The sequence below is a fragment of the Nilaparvata lugens genome, chromosome 6 (assembly GCF_014356525.2).
Source record: "Nilaparvata lugens isolate BPH chromosome 6, ASM1435652v1, whole genome shotgun sequence".
NCBI lineage: Eukaryota > Metazoa > Arthropoda > Insecta > Hemiptera > Delphacidae > Nilaparvata > Nilaparvata lugens.
The window spans coordinates 3,629,362-3,650,277 of record NC_052509.1 but is presented as its reverse complement, the minus strand read 5'-3'; the positions used below and the strand labels follow the sequence as shown (position 1 = coordinate 3,650,277).

Sequence of the window (20,916 nt, the reverse complement as noted above, 5' to 3'; positions counted from 1 at the left end):
CTCCCAGACGTCGGTCCCGACCTTGACCATGGTTAATCCTGAGCACCAACCATTGAGAGAAGGATTGTGGAGGCAGTGTCGCACCACTTGGTCTTGGCAGTCGGCACTAACTAGCAGCCAAGACTATACACCCGACATTGTCCATGCGTCCCTCTCCATCGGTCTCAAGATTGTTTTTGCTCGCCTGTTTATTTAATTGGCGCGGCCATAATCTCTTCTCTTCTCTTACCCGCTAGTGGTTACCTGGGGGGCGTGGCCTGTGGGGGGCGGGGTCAGGGGAGAGGGAGACATGCGCGCGCACACGAGGGTTGAAAGTAGACGGTAGTCGGTAGTAGCTGCAGTCACTGTTTTCTCAGCCTCGAAAGGAAACAACCAGTTTGTTTTGACTTAATCTCTGTGTAAACCGTCGCGTGTTGTGAGTGATAATAAGGCTAGCCGTCGTTGCGCTACTGCTCCTCGTAGACGTACAATTTTTTAGTGAATGTTTATCGAGTCTCCTCCTCATCTTTTATCTTGGGAACGATGCTGCACTGATGCTGCACTGCTCCCCCCGGTCTCTGTAATCCGGCACCCGGGAACATCCGGGCGGCGGGCACCATGCATGCCCTGTTCGGCGACCAGAACGCCTATTACGGCCGACAGACCGGCTACGGACCCGTACCGGCCGGGCCCGGACACAATCCGTACTCCACCTACGAAAACTACGCGCGATACGGATATCCGGGTCCCTATGCTCACCAACAGTCTCTCCACCATGGACCGTCCAAAGACATGGTTAAGCCTCCTTACTCGTACATAGCTCTTATCGCAATGGCTATACAGAATGCACCTGATAAACGGTGTACGCTAAACGGTATCTATCAGTTCATAATGGAACGGTTTCCGTACTACCGCGAGAACAAGCAGGGATGGCAGAACTCCATCAGGCATAATTTGAGTCTCAACGAGTGTTTTGTCAAGGTAGTACTGCTCATGCTCCATTATTCATTCATAGTGTAGGTCATTCATAATCTAGTTTGGATACTAGGGTAGTGTATTGGATAGATAGTGATTATATCGAGTGACCTGGCTGGCTCAGGACTGGTGTCAGAGTTTTCAGGTCGCAACTGATCGATTTCAGGTTTCTGACATGAGCTAACGACTGTAGTGTAGTAGATGAATTCAGTCAACTAATCACATTTAGTTCAATACATGATAATGATGCTTTCTCAGCCAATATCAGGAACTCAATTGATAATTGACAATCTATGACTTTCATACTCAATAATGAATACAAATTATGGATTCGTAACTAGTCCAGATACTAGGGTAGTGTAGTGGACTCAGTAAACCATTTAAATTAAATTCATTCACAAATGATAAGAATAATAATTTCTCACCATAACCAATGACGAAAATCTCACAACTTAAAAACTATTACATGAATTCGTAGATCACATCAATGGAAGATTTATAAACTAGTGTAGTGATAGCCTAATATAGGTTAGTGATTGAATGAACTATCTAACTCCAATTCACTGACATGTGATGGAAATATAGTCAGCCATCATCAATAATTATTTTCATGTAGATATAGATATAGGAACTTTCATTTCCTAGGAAACATAAGTCTAATATAACTTAAACGGTGGTAGTATTGAGTGAATTTCGTGTATTTAGTTAAGGCCAGTTTTTGAAAAGCCTACTATAGTGTATCACTCATAGGAGCAAGTTTCAATTTTAATCAATTCACGATGAGTTGTTCTTTTGGTTTTCTCTTTTTCCCACTTAAGGCTGAGGGAAGTATTAGGAATTACTTTAGGAGAAAGATAATTCTTCTTTTTCAGAGATGCAATATTCTAGCACACCATATATCATGATATAATAAATATTATTATATTAATCTAATGTATCATTATATACTGATAACACTTTTTCTTATTTTTTACACTGACAATATTCTTATTCTCATTCTTACACCTTGCTAATGCAATAGTATAATTCGTCAATTAACAATTGATTCAACCATCCCGTGCACACGTTTTGAAATCTTTTTGGAAGCTTTCTTAACTGAGAGAGTTGTAGGAGATCGTTGTGATGTTTCAATAATCCTTCAATTCAACGTATCTTCCTGCTGATTATGATTTGTAGTTAGAATATGTTATCAACTGAGAATAGTATCATAAATGATTTGAAACATAGATCTTTATTGACAAATACTCTGGACACATAGTGATTGGGTTGTGATTAGGAATGGTTCAAAGTTGTGAGTTCATAGTAAGTGATATTAGTTTGTGTTAATTGAGTTGAATCAATTGATATGTAGTCTTTCAAAGTTGTGAGTTCTTAGTAATAAGTGATATCAGTTTGTATTAATCGAGTTGAATCAGTTGAAATGTCGTCGTAACTATCACTAACTTCAACTATTTTTTGAACAATTTTCGACACTGGATAATATTACTCTGTAGATTTACGAGCGAAAACAAGCAGTATATTAGAAACCCCTTGTTGAGTTGTAGTTACTAACCCAAAAATAGAGTGAAGGAATAAGTGATAAAGTGCAGCTGCTCCATAGTAAAATTTTGTGGATCACCATTGGCTTCCTCCTTAGTGAAATGAACGAAAAACTACGAAATTGAAGTTGTATTCAATGTTTTAATAATTCAGTTAGAATAATTATCAGAACTATAAGATGCGTTGGTTCTCAGTCCAATAATTAACTGTCTCATAACAATATTGATCTGTATCTTTTTGTAGACTTCAGGTTCCACAGAAATGTGTTTTGAGTTAGTTCGGGAATTCTCAAATTTCAACTACCAAATAAAGTTACTCTTGAAATTGCTCCAGTTCTATCATCTGATTGTTTATAATTGACAAACCATTAAGATTCAATGAATAATTCTTACAAGTTTTGTCCCAGGTTCCTTCTTCCTCTCAAATATTTAAGACTAGAGCTAAATAAAGCATGACCAATAGCATAGCCACCTCTAATACAAGGCCCCGGCCTACGATATTGCAACGTAGCAGCGTAGGCCTAGAATCTAATATGATTGGTGAAAAAGATTTTTGAAATACCAGCTGATCTTTTTCACCAATCATGTATTAGATTATAGGCCTACGCTGCTACGTTGCAATATCGTAGGCCGGGGTCTGGTATTAGAGGTGGCTATGCCAATAGCCAATAAAAGTATAACAGACGAGTGAATGATTTATGAATCCAATATTAATTGGTAATAATTATTAATCGTGATGATTTCTTGATCCATTCCGAGCTGCTTTGTATAAACACACTTTTTTCTATGTATTTTAACACGACATGCAGTCAAATTATTGAGTAAATATTAAAAACTTTTACTTACTGACATGAAAAGTTTTTAATATTTACTCAATAATTTGACTGCATGTCGTGTTAAAATACATAGAAAAAAGTGTAATTATTAATCCTATCATGTAGTCTATTATTCAATTGAGGAATTGTAGTGAATGAAACTTTTCTTCAAAAACGCGTTCATCGAGGAACAAAGCCGATAGGACTTTCGGCTCAATTCAAAATAAATTGAATCTTTCAATTTTGAGAGTGAAAATAGATTTTTTTTGATTCGAACTTGCTTTTTTAAATAGTTTCCTCGTACCATGAATTATATCCTGATAATGTAAATAGTCTTTTTTTGTACCAATGATCACGGATCCAAAATTTTCTTATCATTTAAATATCACTATCACCAGCACTATCACTATAAAACAAAATCCACAAAATCGTTGATAATAATTTAAGCTGAAATATAATACTATTGAGTTCAATCTTGACAAATTTATACATTTCTTGGGTGTAAACGATTATTTTGTGTTTGTCTATTAAGTAATTTGAAAATTACAATCGTAATTTTTCGACGATTTTATACTTTACAACTATAAGAGAATCATGAAATGTTTGCGATAATTTGTGATTTTAATGACAATTTCAATTTGGTCTACTTTAAATGAGATTCCATCACATCTCCCAAATTGAATAATAAAACGTTTTCCAAGAAGAAGAACGGTAGCCTAATCTATTCTAATAGGTTTTTGTTCAATAATTATCTCACAGCATCATAATAATACCATTTATTCATTTATCCACACTTGTCATAGGCTATTACAGAATTACATCGACGATCATCCTACAAAGTTCAACTGAACTCAGCAATAATAAAGACAATGGACAAATTCTATCAGCAGTGTCAAAGTCACAACATACCACAATTTGATACCACAGCATCACCTCAACTACAAAACAGATAAAAAGTTTACTAAAATTCGTTTAACACAATACACCACAATACAAATTCGTTTAATACAATACAATACATCATAATACAAGACAATACATGATGCAATTAAAAAAATACTGTCAAATCCACAAAAATGAGTTTATTTAAAACCAGAATCTAGTTTCAAGGCCATCATCATCATTTTCCTCTTTGCATCATCTTCGTTTTCCACTGATGATGATGTCTCTCATCTCTCATCTCTCAGTATGGCGTTGAAACTCGAGTCTGGTTTTAAACAATACAATGAATTACACTCAGTTTTAATTTCAAGGCAACAAAAATTATTGAAATACAATAAAAGTTATGAAATAAAGAGGTACTGGTAACTTTCATTGGGCCATATGAATAAAGTTGAGCATTTGCTTATACTTCTAAAATATGGAGCATATGCTTCATTTTCTATGAAAAAACGTGAGCAAAACCTTTTGCTCATGCTCATAAAAAAATAATAAAAAAAAAAAATATTTTTAGCATTTGCCCAAAAGTGAAAGCTTATCCTCAAAAGTGTATGAATAAACTAGAGCATTTGCTCAACTTTTGAAGCAAATGCTTCAAAAAAGGTGAGTCTAGTCTGGAGCAGCTTTTCACCTTTTTTTCATAGTAAAATGGCTCAATGAAACTAATTCATGTGAGTAAGAGGATACTCTGCCCGATACGATCACAACCAATGCTCTAGACTAGACTCGCCTTTTTCGAAGCATTTGCTTCAAAAGTTGAGCAAATGCTCTAGTTTATTCATACAATTTTTACTTTCCTTGCCCTATTACCATAGGTAAGGAAAGTATTGCTTTCCGAAAAAAATTAAGGTACCCCAATCTCTAAATTTCTTTACGTTTCAATGTCCTCTGAGTCCAAAAAAGTGGTTTTTGGGTATTGGTCTGTATGAGTGTATGTGTGTGTGTATGAGTGTATGTGCGTCTGTATACACGATATCTCATCTCCCAATTAACGGAATGACTTGACATTTGGAACTTAAGGGCCTTATACTATAAGGATCCGACACGAACAATTTCGATCAAATGCAATTCAAGATGGCGGCAAAAATGGCGAAAATGTTGTCAAAAACAGGGTTTTTCGCGATTTTCTCGTAAACGGCTCCAACGATTTTGATCAAATTTATACCTGAAATAGTCATTAATAAGCTCTATCAACTGACTCAAAACACATATCTGTGAAAATTCTAGGAGCTCCGCCCCATCTATGCAAATTTTGATTTGCGATTCTCAATTATCAGGCTTCAGATACAATTAAAACAAAAAATTCCAAGTGGGAAAGATTGAGCATAGAAATCTCTACAATTAATGTTAAGTAACATTTTCACCTAAAATTTAAAATAAGCTCGAAATTAGAGAAAATGTTATTATTTCAATTGCAAACTGTTGGCAACTGTTGATTCTATTAGATCATTCACTATGATGAGATAGCAGATCTCGTGTGTATCGAGCGTTATAGTCCTGTCACCAGCTGACTCAGATCTTTGAATATTAAACTAGTATGCGCGGGAACACTAGCGTCAGGTGATCAATTTTCATAACGGCAAGGAAAGTTGTGTGAGTGCGCCACACCAGATTCTTAGTATAAGCTTTTAGTTTTGAACGAATGCGCAAACTATTTTTTTGATGAGTATGAGTAAAAGGTTTTGCTCACGTTTATCCATAGGAAATGAAGCAAATGCTCCATATTTTAGAAGTATAAGCAAATGCTCAACTTTATTCATAATGGCCCAATGACAATACAAAACAATACAAAACACAATACAAAACAATACAAAACACAATACAAAACAATACAAAACAATACAAAACACAATACAAAACAATACAAAACAATACAAAACAATACAAAACAATACAAAACAATACAAAACAATACAAAACAATACAAAACAATACAAAACAATACAAAACAATACAAAACAATACAAAACAATACAAAACAATACAAAACAATACAAAACAATAGAAAACAATACAAAACAATACAAAACAATACAAAACAATACAAAACAATACAAAACAATACAAAACAATACAAAACAATACAAATCAATACAAAACAATGCAATACATGATGACAAGTGCTCTATATCGATCGATTTATTATTCCCCAGGTGCCGAGAGACGACAAAAAACCAGGCAAAGGCAGTTACTGGACACTGGACCCTGACTCCTACAACATGTTCGACAACGGCTCCTACCTGCGTCGCCGGCGACGCTTCAAGAAAAAGGACGCCCTCAGGGAGAAGGAGGAGGCGCTGAAGCGACAACAGCAGCAGCAGAGTGACTCGCAGAAGGACAAGCTTGGTCTCAGTGTGGATGTGAAGCCGAAGCCGTCTGTCAGTCCGCTCGAGTGCAAACCCAAGCGGGAGCCATCGGTGGCACTCAGTGCTTGCAGCAAGTACTTGCACCAGCAGCAGCACCCCTCCGCCCACCACTTGCAAGCTGACATCAAGCCTGATCAGATGGAGGTGAGATGATATCACATTCTCATTCGTTTTCGAACGGCATAAGAGTACCTTCTCGGAATATCATAAATTGACTTTGTATGAAGAAAAACCCAGTTATATTGGTAGAAAGATTTACCAAGTACTACCAATTCGGTTGCGGGAAATATTAACGATAAAAAAGTTTAAACGAAGTTTGAAATTATTTCTAAAGGAGGAATGCTTTTATAGTCTGAAGGACTATTTTGATTACTGTAATAGAGTCAGAGACAAATAGTAATTATATACTAGATATAAATTTAATGAAAAATTAATGGTGTCTCGCTTTTGCTAGCACTTTGACTTGTCTGACGCCGTTGAGGCCAACCAGACGTAATATATATCTATCTATCTATTTTCATGATCATTCATTTTTTAAATCTGAAACAAAGTAAGTTTTATAGGAAGTGTAGGCGTTCATCCGAAATTCAATGTACTTTTTGCATACTTTATATGAAAATATACGATCTACCACATCCATCTAAAGGTGCGTACAGATATACGCGCCGCGAACATGAGCAATTCAATTTTAATCAGTTGACTATATATGTATTTTTACAAAAACGGTAAGATACAGATATAAAAAGCTTGACATCAGCTGGTTAAAAGTGAATTGCTCATGTTCTCAGCGCGTATATCTGTACGCACCTTTATATAAAAGCGAAATGGTACTCACTCACTCGCAGAACTAAAAATCTACCGGACCAAAAACGTTCATACTTGGTAGGTATGTTCAGTTGGCCCTTTAGAGACGGATTTGCAAAACTAAGAACGGATTTGCAAAAATTTCGAAAGATACACCCAAAATCTGCGTTTTCCCACGTTCTTTAGCGTTTTCTCAGCTTTATTGAGAAAAAATGAACAGAAATTGTTCGAATTTAGTACAGAAGCTGAGCTAGGGTGTAGTAATGTTGTGTTAGAAGGAATTTGAAATAACGCCAAAGATACGCCCAGAATCTGCGTTTTTTGCGCTTTCTCAGCTTTATCGAGAACAAATGAACAGAAAATGTTCAAATTTACTACAGAAGCTCAGCTGGGGTGTAATAATGTTGTGTTGGAAGACATTTGAAATAACGCCCATAATTAGCGGTTTTTTGCGTTTCCTCAGATCTTTCATCAAGTAATAGACAGAAAATGTTCAAATTTGGTACAGAGGTTTAGCTAGGGTCTAAAACTTTTGTGATGAGGTGACTTTGATATTTCATCAAAGATACGCCCAAAATCAGCGTTTTTCCAACGTTTTTCTCAGCTTTTCTGCGTTTTCTCACTGTTTTCAATGATTGATGGACATATATTTAAAAAAATTCAATACACAGTACATTCAGTAGACATGAAGCATGCTCAAATGAAAAACGCAGGCGAGCGAAGCGAGCCCGCTGATCTTATTTTCGGACAATCCAGTCGGGGGACCAGGGGGCGGAGCTCCCTGGCTAGACGGATATGGCGAGCGAAGCGAGCCTGACACCTAGTAATATAATAAAGGAAAGAACTGGCTTATACACGTACGGGATAGGAAATTCACATGACGCCGATGTCATCACCTCTAAACTTCTCAACACGGATTAACTTGAAAATTTTGCATATTGATTCTTAGTTTACCAGAGATTGTTATAAGCCTATTTTAAATTCTTCAAGATTTCAGTAGGTCAGATTTTCAGTTTGTCAAGTTTTTAATTTGACACTTGGGGAGCACGGGTAACATACTAGTCTACATTAAAAATAGATAGTTTTCCAGAAATATGACGTGACATCTATTGAGATTTTCTCAATGTGAATACTTCAACCACATAATAATACCACAATGTGTTACAACAGCATCACCTTCTCTGCATCATATCCTCATTCATTTTCATGAACATTAGTTTTCATTCACAAAACAAAGTGAACTTTATAGAAAGCAGGATGAGCGTTTATTCGAAGTTCAAAGTACTTCGTGGAACGTACAATGTGCTTTTTCTATGTGAATTTAGGATTGTTCGCACTGTATGATCTTGAACAAAATTGGATAGTGAAACTGATGTATTATTTTGAATCGGTTGATCATACTCTCATGCTCGAATTCTGCTGATTCAGGATAAAAATTGGTCTCAGAAAGAAGCATCATTATTATATGAAAATCTCCTGACCATTTATTTAGGCCTATGATGCTTGTAGGAAAAAAGTTTATGAGAGGAAAACAAATATAACACTGAGAACTAAAAGAAACTGAGCGAACACTGATATGATATTCATTGTCATTATGTTTGAATAGTACTAAACATTATTGTTGAGAGCTCATATATCAACTGCCCTCTAGTTCCGTTAAAAGATTAAATAATATGTAAATATATGTATTTAAAAATATGTAATATTAAAACACTTCACTTATATGAGCTACTTCATTCAAATTAAAGAAAAAAACAATATAAAAACATGTAGTATCTTCTATTAAAACATATTTAAACTTGAAAATGATCAGTGGTCGAAGCTAGTCGTTATAGTATATTTCGCACCTAGAGCAGAAAATGAGATTTTTCCAGCTCGAAATCGGTTTTCAAGTCCGAGGCCTTGAAAATTCGGAATGCACTAATCAACAATAAATAATTGAATAAAACTGGTTGCGAAGCGAATTAGTTTGATTCGAAACTGGAACTGAAATCATGGCGACTTCAGCACTGATGATGAAAGTGGACACTCGCCCGATCTAGCGGATGACTTATTAACTACTTCCTTGAGCGGCTGGAAAGAGACAACTTTCTGGGCTAGACCGGAAAAGAAACCCTTTTCTGACGTCGTCTGCAAACAAGGTCTTTCAGATCTACGTAGGGACTGGAAAACAGCTGCTTTCTGTGCAGTGTGGCGAAAAAATATTTTAAAGTTTTTAAAATGTCTCAGTAAAAGGGTACTACGAGTTTTTATATTGTTTTCATTAGAATATAAAATATGAGTAATCTATGAGGTCACTTTGTGAAACTTTAACATCCAGTGTTCATTATAGTTTGTTTGTCTAGTGCACATACTTTTCCAAATTTCGATTAAGTAACTAACTGGTGTGGTATTGTGGTTTGAGGTGGCCGGTTTCACGGTGGACAGCCTGATGACAGCGGGCTATCACCACCATCACCACCACCACCACCGAGGGGCGGCGGCTGGTGTCCAAGGGGGTGGCAACGCAGCACTAACAGCCGCCGCCGCCTACGGTGCCTACTGCCAGTACGACGATCACCATCCACACCACCCCCAGTCACAACTGCCGCCTCCACGACACTCGGCCGACGCTGCACCGACACTTGGCCGACACGCCACCGACACCACGCCGACACTCGGCCGACATTCGACCGACACTCCGCCGACGACGCTTGGCAGACATCCGCACCATCCCGCGTGGTATGGAGGCGGGACGGATGTGCCGCCTCCGGAGCTGTTCGTTGACGCCGTGCCACCAAATCCCAGCTGCCAGCTGGGCAGCTCTTTCAGGGCTGCAGCAGCTGTAGCAGCCGCTTCAACCGCCAGCTTCTACCAGCAGGATGCAGCCGTCAAGTGAGTAACATTAATTTTTTTAATAATCTCTGTTTTTAAGCAGTTGGTGTACAGTTGGTCTAACTTTTCAATGATCCATTATTTTGTTCATAGTATTGAGAGGATGAAAATTCATTTGTGATTGAAAAGACATTTTATTGGTGATCAAATTTCACTAAAGTGATGAATAACCTGGATAAGATATTCATAATCAACCAGATCATTCGTTTTTCAACAATAAAACGAAACAAAAGCGTAACATTTTTTGTTTTTCAACAATAAAACAACATTATTTGTTTTTTAAATGTTACCAAAGCCTCATGATTTATAAGTTCCAAACGATGATAACAGTTTCAAATGAAGTCGAAGAAGTTGAATGAACTATGATGAACTGGTTATTCATTATGAGAAAATCATATAATTGTTCAACTGTTTTGCTAGAAAACCAGTGTTTATTTGCTTTGTTCAGGCGAATTTTCCGACTCATTCCTCATTAACCCCTATTTTAATTTCTAACCCCTAAAACCCTAAAGGGGTTAGATCTCTTTAATTTTATTATATAGTCCTTTCTCTGCACAATATTTGTTTGATTTTTCATGATTCTGCTGTTATAATTATTAGTTAAATTTAACTTTAACTTTCTGCATTATTTCGAAATATTATGTTTTTCTTTTACTGTTTTGCATCTCTCACCAGCGGGCAAAGATTCTCTTTTTGCTGGTGATGCCTAGATTTTATATTTTATTTTAATCTTATTCAAGTATATGTATGTGTAATTATGCTTATTTATTTATATTTTTAATGATATATCACATTATAAAGATTTTGTAATATTTTTTGAATATTCTAATTGGCAATAAATGAAATTGAAAATTGAAATTGAAAAAAAATTGTATTTTGACTCAATTTTGTGTCGTTATTAATTTATCTCGAATTAGAAGATTCAAACAAAATGACAGAGCCTGTAAGTAATGGAACACTCACCTTTGGTTTGGCGCATATCAGATCATCAGTATTAACATAGAATGAAAATAGAGAAAACTTAACCTTTAAAAGCTACGAAAACTCAGTATATTTCCTTACGGTCTCAGGGACACATTGACTGTCATTGGCTCGCAATAGTCTTCCAATACGGAAGTTTTGTTTTGATGTGGGCAATGGACGGTCTTAATTCTTGAGGAAGTACTTCTCCAAATTGGATTTGATCAACAACTGCGATTGATTATTCACTTATGTCATGACGAGAAAATCAAATATTTCATTGTTCCATTCCACCTGTTCATTGTATATCTAGATTTCTTCATCTTCCACTCATTATTTTCTTACATTTTCAATTCCTCAAATTTTCCAATTTAAATCTAAGTATTCGTGAACATAGCAGTACCTCAGTTCTTTGTCCCAACTTGATTCAATTTTCACACGTTGACTTTTCGCTGTTTTTTGACACATACGATAATGTCTCCTCTATTGCAGTCTTTTGAATCAAATAGTATTATTCCAATATCCAATTCGAATATGTAATCGAATATAGGAACAAGTATTCTAATAGGCCTATTTCAATACGAATCCCGTCATCTAGAGCCTGAGATGAGAGGAAACTGGAAGAATGATTGTTGTTTTTGTTCGCGCTGACAAATAAAGACACCGTTAGTGACTGTAAACGGCCATTAATTAATTTTTGGTAGCAAGGGAGGGAGATTTTTGACAGCGTGAACAGGACTCTTCTGTCCTTGCATTCATCTCCTTTTTCTTCTTCCCTATCCCCATCTCACTCTCTTACTCATTATCCTCCTCTTTCTCCTCCTTCTCATTCTCCTTCTCGTCAACCTTCCCCTCCTTCTCCTCACCTTCTCCTCCTCCTCCTCCACCTCCTCCTCCTCCTTCTCCTCTCTCTCCTCCTTCTACTCCTTATTCTCCTTCTCATCATCTTCCTCCTCCTTCAGCAGTCATCTGAGAACAGGAAGGCAGACAGTTTTTGGATTTTTGGGATGACCGGAAACTGTCAACCAAACTGAACATTCTAGCTGACAGGTCAAGATCGACCTTAGAATAATAGATTAGCTTCTAGATTTTGTGCACAGGTGGTCAAGAAGACTAGGCATCCAGTTGAACATTCCCTACTCAGAAAAATATCAATATTTATGATCATTATCGATTCAAAGTTTCAGACAATAAGACATAATTTTGGCTAGATTGAGTAAGTTTGTGAATTTGATTTTGAATAATTAGCTTGGAGTTTCGAATGGACTTGTCGTATGGCTCATATTTTAGATATTCTACCAATGTATTCAACTTATGCTGCAGTGAGTCATAGTCAATGAAGGTTCTAACAGATCTTTTCGTATTGCTTCAATTGAGTTACAACAAAATAACTATTGAATTCAGATTATGCTTTTTTCAAATCCTAAAGTGTTTTATTTGAATTTTGAACTTTAGTTTCAAATTTCCAATTCCTATATCCACTATGTTATTGAAAGCTATCATGCTGTAGCTGGATTTTAACTAAACTGACCACTGTGAACCACAAACAGACTAATTATCAACAGTTGTTGATTTATTCATACTTGAAAAATACAGTGTATGTGAATTTATAGCATTAGATAACTAAAATATGTGAGTTTATAACTAGTATATGTGAATTTATAGCATTAGATAACTAGAATAGTTATATAATAGTTTTTTTAACAATATTGTCTTGTCTTCAATACAGAACAAATAGTTTTGACAAACAAGTCAGAATAGTTTTTCAACAATATTGCCTTGCCTTCAAGACAAGACAAATATTTGAGACCAATATTGGTCTTCACAAGAACAGGAACCACTCTTATGATCCAAAATAATTCAGTCTCCGTTTAAAAATGAATTTTAGGGGCTGCTTATTGTGAGAGAAAGATCACTACTCAATATTTCCTGTCAGTTGGATTCTTCTCATATATCACAAATAGGACCAATTAAAAACGCATAAAACTAAATTTATTTTTAATTGAGACCTACGTGACTGCTATGATTGACTTTTCTACTGTAGACTCTTTCCTTTTTTATGCTACTCTCTTTGCCAGCCACCTTTTAACGCTATTAGAGAAACGAGTAGTGACAAGAGATCTGATGCATTTTCAGTAGTGCGTAGTGCCTTTTCAGTTGGACGCTGCACGCGGCGGTTGATAGTCAACCGTCAACCGTCAACGCGTCAACCGCGTCAAGCGTCAACAGTGAACGTCACACAAATTTCACAGCTGTCATCTGCTGAACGCTCGCACACGGTGTGCTCGCCAGCTCTCAGCTCTCCGATTCGTGGTTGCCAGCTAAAAAACGACGCTGAAACACAGACGCAGACTCGATGTGGTCCACTGAATATGTGGTGTGGGACATCACGCTCTCTAAAATTCGACTGAATAGTTGTTAGAAGAGAACTGGAAAAAGAGAGAGAAGGTGAAGTGCAGATAGGAGCGACTGAATAGTTGGAGAAGAACTGAAAAAAGAGAGAGAAGGTGAAGTTTAGATAGGAGTGACTGAATAGTTGGAAGAGAACCGGAAAAGAGAGAAAATGTGGAGGAAAAGAGGTGTAGATAGGAGAAAATCAGGACAGGAAGAAACAAGGAGGTACAGGAAAGAGGAAAGAGATATGGAGAGGTATGAAAAGGAATAGAGAGAAATGAATAGAAATGAAAAGAGATTGATTGATTGATTGATTGATTGATTGAGTACTTTATTTATGTAGATTACAATATATACCGGCTTATACACTTATATGCAATAGCTTACAATACATCAGAGTTATAGATGAATTTACATAATATAGACTAAGAAAATAACTATTGAACTGTATATGATATGAAAAAGCAATTTGTAATACAATAACTATAGATAATAATCATATTGCTATGCATCTACATAAATTGGCGGAGCTTTGGACATATCAATGTCCATTCTTTGGGAAGAATATTAAAAATATCCTCCCCACTAACTCTCTAACTCATCTACCAGAGACGGAGAGGAATAGAACAAAATGTTATTTGGAGACATCAAGCTTTCTAAAACACGAACAAGAGATAAGCTACAAAGGGTTCTAAGAACGTACAATATATTATAATCATAAACAGATAATATTTTATATTTTTCATGCAATAGTTTCTCTATGTAATGGTACAATGTAAAATATACAAAGCACCATGTACTAATTAGGGAGACATTAGCTGGATGGCAATGTTCGTTGAGATAAACAAAGAAGAATAGTTAGAAGGACGTTCACAATAATAACGTGAGAACTACATAAATTTTGATTGGCTTATTTACTAAAAAGAGATCAACTGAGTTTCTAATCATTTTGTCCTCAACAGGATAAGAAGTTTGTTGAGTAAGAAAGAATAGAGCGTTGGAAACTGCTTTGGAGCCGTACAGTGAGATTCACTTCAAACTGTCATCATCACAAAGAAATTCATAGTTTCCATGTGAAAAATGTTCAATGTCTTCCTGATTTCACAGAAATGAATCGAATTTATTATATTAGGTTTTTAAAATCTTCAGAGAGAAGAGAACAGAAGTATGAATGGCTAAGATAACAAAGCTTGGAATGGAGATGTGAGAATAATGCCAAAGTCTTCTTAAATTGCTCCAAGAGCAATAATTATTTTGCATTACCTATCGTTGAAATCATGAAGTTGAGAATATATTTCCTCTTCCTTATTGAATGATAAAAGTATCATTTGAAACATTCTTGAGTTGAAGTCGTCTTAGTAGAATAAACGGAAATACGATAAACAATTAATGCATGAAAATGATATTAATTGATAACTGTATATAATAACTCGTGGAAAAGGAGGTTGAAATGACCTTCAATACCTCGGATCCCAGAGCAGAATTTTAAAACATAATATTCACACGTAGTGAAATACTTGTATTTCAGTGAGGTAGGAAGAGCTGCATCCTGATACCTGAAAAAATTCAATTTACACAAAATATGGTATTTCAATTGCAAAAATCCCCCGGAGGTATTCAAATGCAAGTGCACTGATGACTCATTTTTAACGACCCGTCACCCTCAACCGTTCAAATTGTGGCTCATTTTTAGGGAATTCAAAAATGCTCCTCACTGCATAAAATGCAGGATTAGGAGGAAGCGTATTTCGGAAAATTTTGAAGGCGAACTCAATAATTTCGCCAATGTGTCAAAATGTTTTATTTATTCGTGTTTATTTTTCATTATTTCGGCCATCGCTAACGTAGAAGAATACCTTTGATGGTCGGTGAGCGCTCTGAATTCTCTTTTAGGAACTGAACCGGAGAACATTCGTTGTTTTAAAAACAAATTAATTAGCCAATTGCGTTCGAGCAGTACGTCGCTCACCAAAAAGAGCGCGAAAATTCAAAAATACCTTCGCTCACATTGGGAAGCGCTTTATAAAATTTGAAACGTACACAGCACGACCTGACCTAGCGTTGGAAATTGCTTTGGAGCCGTACAGTGAGATTGTCAGCATTGATTGAATAGGCAACATTGATGTTATTAAATAAGGTATGCTGACAGTAAGAAGTGAATCTCTCTATAGCTTCTGCTTCTTTGTACAAACATTTCTATCATTTAAACTTGCTGGAAAAAACAAGTGGTGCACGCTCTCTGTCTCACTCTATCGCGTTGTTGAAGTGTGGCGCCACTTCAGTACTGCTCGCTCTCACAAAGAAGCGCCTCTGTTTATTTTGTGAGAATAACCGGCGATCAAATGAAACGTAAAACCGATCTCTGTTTACTCAAAGGCAGGCAGCCAGTCGGGTCGGTCTCTATCATTAGCACTTTTAAGAAGTTTAATTCCTGTTTGCAATTTCAAAGTCACGGATTCTAGTTTTTTAGTAGAATGATAATGCGTCGATGATGATCTCGTTTATCTATTAATTAGTGATCTAATCTATTGATTGAATCTATTGATTATTGATTTAATCTATTGATTGATTTCATAGAGGTTGCCATAACAGCAATCAAGTAGTTACTGGTAGAACTAATTATTATTTATTGATTATTTTTTATTATTCATTTTATTCCACATTAAATAATATGTAAATCATATAAATGATTGAGGAATGGTCAACAGGCTCAGCCCGGAACTATCCCTTCTCCAGATGTTGATATTAATAGTCCCAGAATATGGGTTGTGTTCAATGAATAAATTGCCGACCGTGTTGGTCTATATTCCGTGTTATTAACAAAATGCTTATTTTTCCGTCCTTATAGATTCTATTAAATTGAACGCAACTTGACAAACACATATGTTCATCATGTGTATGATAAGTTATGTTCATCCTAATAGAATTTATGAGGACGGAGAAATAAACATTTTGTTAATAGCTTTGGTGTAAACGCAGCTTTACAAACTTTGGTCTGCTAGCACCGCCTGGCTCGTGGGTTCGAATCCCGCTGATGGCATAGACATTTGATAATGTCATCAATTCAACATCGCACTTTCCATTGTCCATGCACAAGCAATAAGCTCATGTAGGCATCATCCACAATAATAAAAAATTACTTCTAATAATAAAATATATCGGGTTATTATGATATTTTTATTATGTCGTTTAGACTCATCTACATATTTATGCTTTTATGAAAGCAACGTTCACGTGAATTTTGAATTTGAATAATTCCTTTTTTTTGCTAATTTTCAATGGTTCTAGTATTGTTACGCTGTTATTTCTATGGTCAGTTACTAGTTCACAATGTCGTGTTAATTCAAGTATTGGTCTGAGAATCCTTCATAAGCACTTCCCTCAGTCATCACAGGTACAATTTACTCTATACTTCACTTTCATCTATAAATCTTGCTTGTGTTCGCAAGAATATTTCTGGAATAGAAAAGGTCCCATTCATATTTCTGCAAAGATTTACTTGACTTTCATCTATAAAACTTTGCTTGTGTTCTCAAGAATATTTCTGGAGTTTAAAGGTCCCATTCATATTTATACAAAGATTTACTTCACTTCCATACATAAAACTTCGCTTGTGTTCTCAAGAATATTTCTGAAGTAGAAATCCCATATTTCTGTAGGAATTGTCAGTGAGAGACTCCCAAATTCGGGTAAGGATGGAGAGAAGTCAGTTGGAGAGGACATCTAGCTGTCATGTGACATGTGAAAGTCAGACAGCTTGGTTTGGAACCGGAAATTGCGGTCAGTTGAGGGACAGATATCTCCACTCACCCATAATCTATGGTCTATTATCGATGCTAGCTGAATAGATGGGCACAGATAAGTATGGAAAGAAAGTGTTTAAAAGGATTACGGGCTCATCCTTGTCCTGATTTGTGGAAAGAGGCATGTTTAAGAGAAGGATGAGAAAAAGGAGGAAAAGAAGAAGAAGAAAAAGAGAGAAAATGAAGAAAATGAAAGCACGTGTCGTGAAAATTTGACGGCGTAATCCTCAGCACAAAGGGTAAGGCACGAACTAAATAGGACTGAAGACCAACTATCAAGTTGGCATTGTTGGAATCACGTTGGCATTCATAACATGTCCAGAAAGGATGCGCTGATCTCTGTTGTTGACATTCTGTCTGCGTCCTTCCAAAATCCTGTGGGAATCCCTGGATAATTGTAGCAAAAATGTATAATTGGATCTTCGTTGGAATGTGGTGTGGGGAATAATTTTGAACAGATTCCTAACTATAAATAAAAATATAAATCTCAGTACCCTTTTAAATTATTTTGTCACAACATGCTTCGGACATTCATGCCATTTTAAAGTGAACACTTCGGCATTAAAGTCCGAAACAAGTTGTGACAAAGAAATTAAAAAGGGTACTGAGATTCATATTTCTATTTATATTAAATGTAGCCCTAAGGAAAAAAGACAATAAGATTCCTAACTTTTATAATTAGACACTGTTGATGATTTGTTAACGAAGGCATTGGAGGGAAAGCTGCAGGCGTTTGAACTGTGGTTGTATCGGCGCATTCTTCGTATTTCATGAACAGAAAGGGTGAGGAATTCTGAGGTATTAGAACGAATTGGGACGACAGTAGAGGTTGTTCACTGTATTAAGACTATTAAGAGTCAGAAGCTTCAGTATTTTGGACATGTGATGCGCAATGAAAAGTACAGATTCCTCCAGTTGATCATGGAGGGCAAGATTGAAGGAAGACGCCGGCCTGGAAGAAGGAAAACATCCTGGTTAAAGAACCTGAGAGAGTGGTTCAACATTGACTCAACATCTCTGTTCCGAGCTGCAGTCAATAGAATCCAGATTGCATTGGTGATCGCCAATCCCCGTCGCGGAGCCGGCATATAGAAGAAGAAGAAGACGATGATTTGTTGGGGAAACTTCTAGAGAAACGTAACTTGATGTAGGGAATCGTAAAATGAATGTCAAATATAGTGCTGGTGGGGTTGCTCTGGTGGTAAGGAACGTTACACATTTTGGTCTGCTAGCCTCTTCGTGGTCTTCGTGGGTTCGAATCACGCCGATGGGCGTTTGATCATCAATTCACCCACGCACAACCAAAAATCTCTTGTGGGCATCATCCGCAATAAAATAATTATTACCCATGATGACGACTCACGTCATGTGTCGTGTCGCATTGCGTCTTAATTTGCGACAATCCCAATGAGGAATGTATTGACGTGTGTCTATTTATCATTCATCCACCTAATTTCACTTGCGCTCCAAACTGTCAGAAAATGATTTTGGAGCTGATATCTGATAATATAGAACGGAGCTGTATCTCAAGCCTTTATCTCATACCTTTGTATTCTGATAGTTCAGATGTCGAACATTTTATAGATTAGATGTCAAACATTCGATAAATTATATGGGCAAAAAATCTGCCCATTTGCAAATCATCTTCTAGCCCGTAGCCCTCCCATCCCAAATATTTAGCCCTTTGCATAATTTTCTCAAAAAGCAAATAAAACCAGCCGCAAAACTTTGTCTAGGTAGACTACTCACCACATGTGATTTGGTCTGGAATATGTCCACAGTAAGGCTAGTTACATACACATCGATTTTTGGTCGTACGATATTTTACCGTCCTTATAAATTCTATTAGATTGAACAGATGATTTCAAACATATGATGTTTGCCAAGTTCCGTTTAATCTGATAGAATTCATAGTGACGGCAAAATATCGTACGACCAAAAATCGATGTGTATGTAACTAGCCTAACTGCCATTAGATTTACAAGAGACATTGCGAATATGAATATTTTTTCTGCATGATACCCCAACTTCTTTGAGTTTGTTTGTTTGCTTGTTTTTAAAAGCTTCTCAGTAGGCTAAATCGTATCAAAGTATGACACATAACACAGAAAAATAAAAGAGATCAGACAAAGGAACCCGTCTACACATATATTCTTCCGTGGTATAGAATACTCCACCCATCAAGAAACTTTCCAAGTCCTTCCCAAATACATCGAGAGTTTTCAGATACATTTTATTGGTTTCAATACATTAATCTGGAATTTTATGGTTTTTGTTTCAGAATGAAACGCCGAGACGTGAGCGAGGAGGTGGAATGCACACCCTGGTTCCGCAACTTCCCCGGTCTGTCGCTGGAGTGACACCTGGACGGGCTGGAGACGCGCTGGAAGCGTCAGGAGGCCGTCACCGACTGGACGGGGGGCGGAGGCAGCAGTGGAGCCAGTAGCGGAGGCGGTATAGTGGGAGATCTCAGCAGCGCACCGCGACAGCACTGCGTCGAGATCATTCGAATCGACGGTTTCGATCCTAAAACGTCGATCAGATTGGACGTTCATGAGCCGAAACCGCAGTTGGGGGATCAGGAGATGAGTGATACTATGTGAGGTGATCTGTTGGTCAACGATTATCGACGTTCAACGATCGTCGAACATCATCGATGTTATCGAAATCATTCTGATATTATCGAAGAGACAAAGATCATGGGAAGAAAAGAGTTTAGCTTCGCAATAAATTTTGAAATCGTAACCTTATTGGCTTCATGGATCAAGGCTTACAGTCAGCGTTTGGACTCGATTGCCCGATACTCAACCGAAGTTAGTTCATCGCAGAATAATCTACTTTATAAGAAGAAGATTTCGTTCAGTGTCGATTGCCCGATACTGGACTGGAGCTAGTTGATCGAAGATAAACTATCATGTGAATATACCGGGAAACCCAAGTTAGACCACGTGTCTAAAGTACGGTTAGTAGTTGATCATGAGAATAGTGTTGCCATGTCACTTAATCAGGTTCAACAATCTCCCCGATTTTATAGTGAGCTATTGCTGGAATAAAAAGAGACTATGGAAAGAGAAAAATTTGAATCCAACAATAACATTTCAAAAAGCCTCACGGATTGAATCCAGGTTTACAAACTTGAACGGCAGTTAGGTCATCAGGAGTTAACTGATGTGATGTAATCACTTTGAACAATTAATTACGACATAGCAGTCAGGTATTTATATAAATAAAAGCTATTAGCTTCTACTTAGACATTAGTGTAGCTTTCGGACACTAGGCCCTTCATCAACACAGAGAAGTAGAAGCTAATAGCTCCTATTTATACCTGACTGCTATGTCGTAATTAATTGTTCAAAGTGATCATTTAACAAGCAGTTCGTAATGGAATCGAACATTGAATGATGTGATGTGTTAAAACTCGAGGGTGAATGTGAAAACATAATATTTTGGAAAGAAGAAGGTTGTGATG

At 36.7% G+C, this 20,916-nt stretch overlaps 1 protein-coding gene across 1 annotated transcript; it reads left to right on the top strand.

Annotated features, from left to right (window-relative positions):
- The first annotated feature begins 354 nt into the window (after positions 1-354).
- Positions 355-20,663, top strand: LOC111045001 (fork head domain-containing protein crocodile-like). Its single transcript, XM_039429954.1, has 4 exons — positions 355-960; positions 6,400-6,756; positions 9,821-10,290; positions 19,729-20,663. The coding sequence occupies exons 1-4, from the start codon at positions 598-600 to the stop codon at positions 19,805-19,807; spliced, it is 1,269 nt and encodes a 422-aa protein (XP_039285888.1). The 5' UTR covers positions 355-597; the 3' UTR covers positions 19,808-20,663.
- Positions 20,664-20,916: the final 253 nt, after the last annotated feature.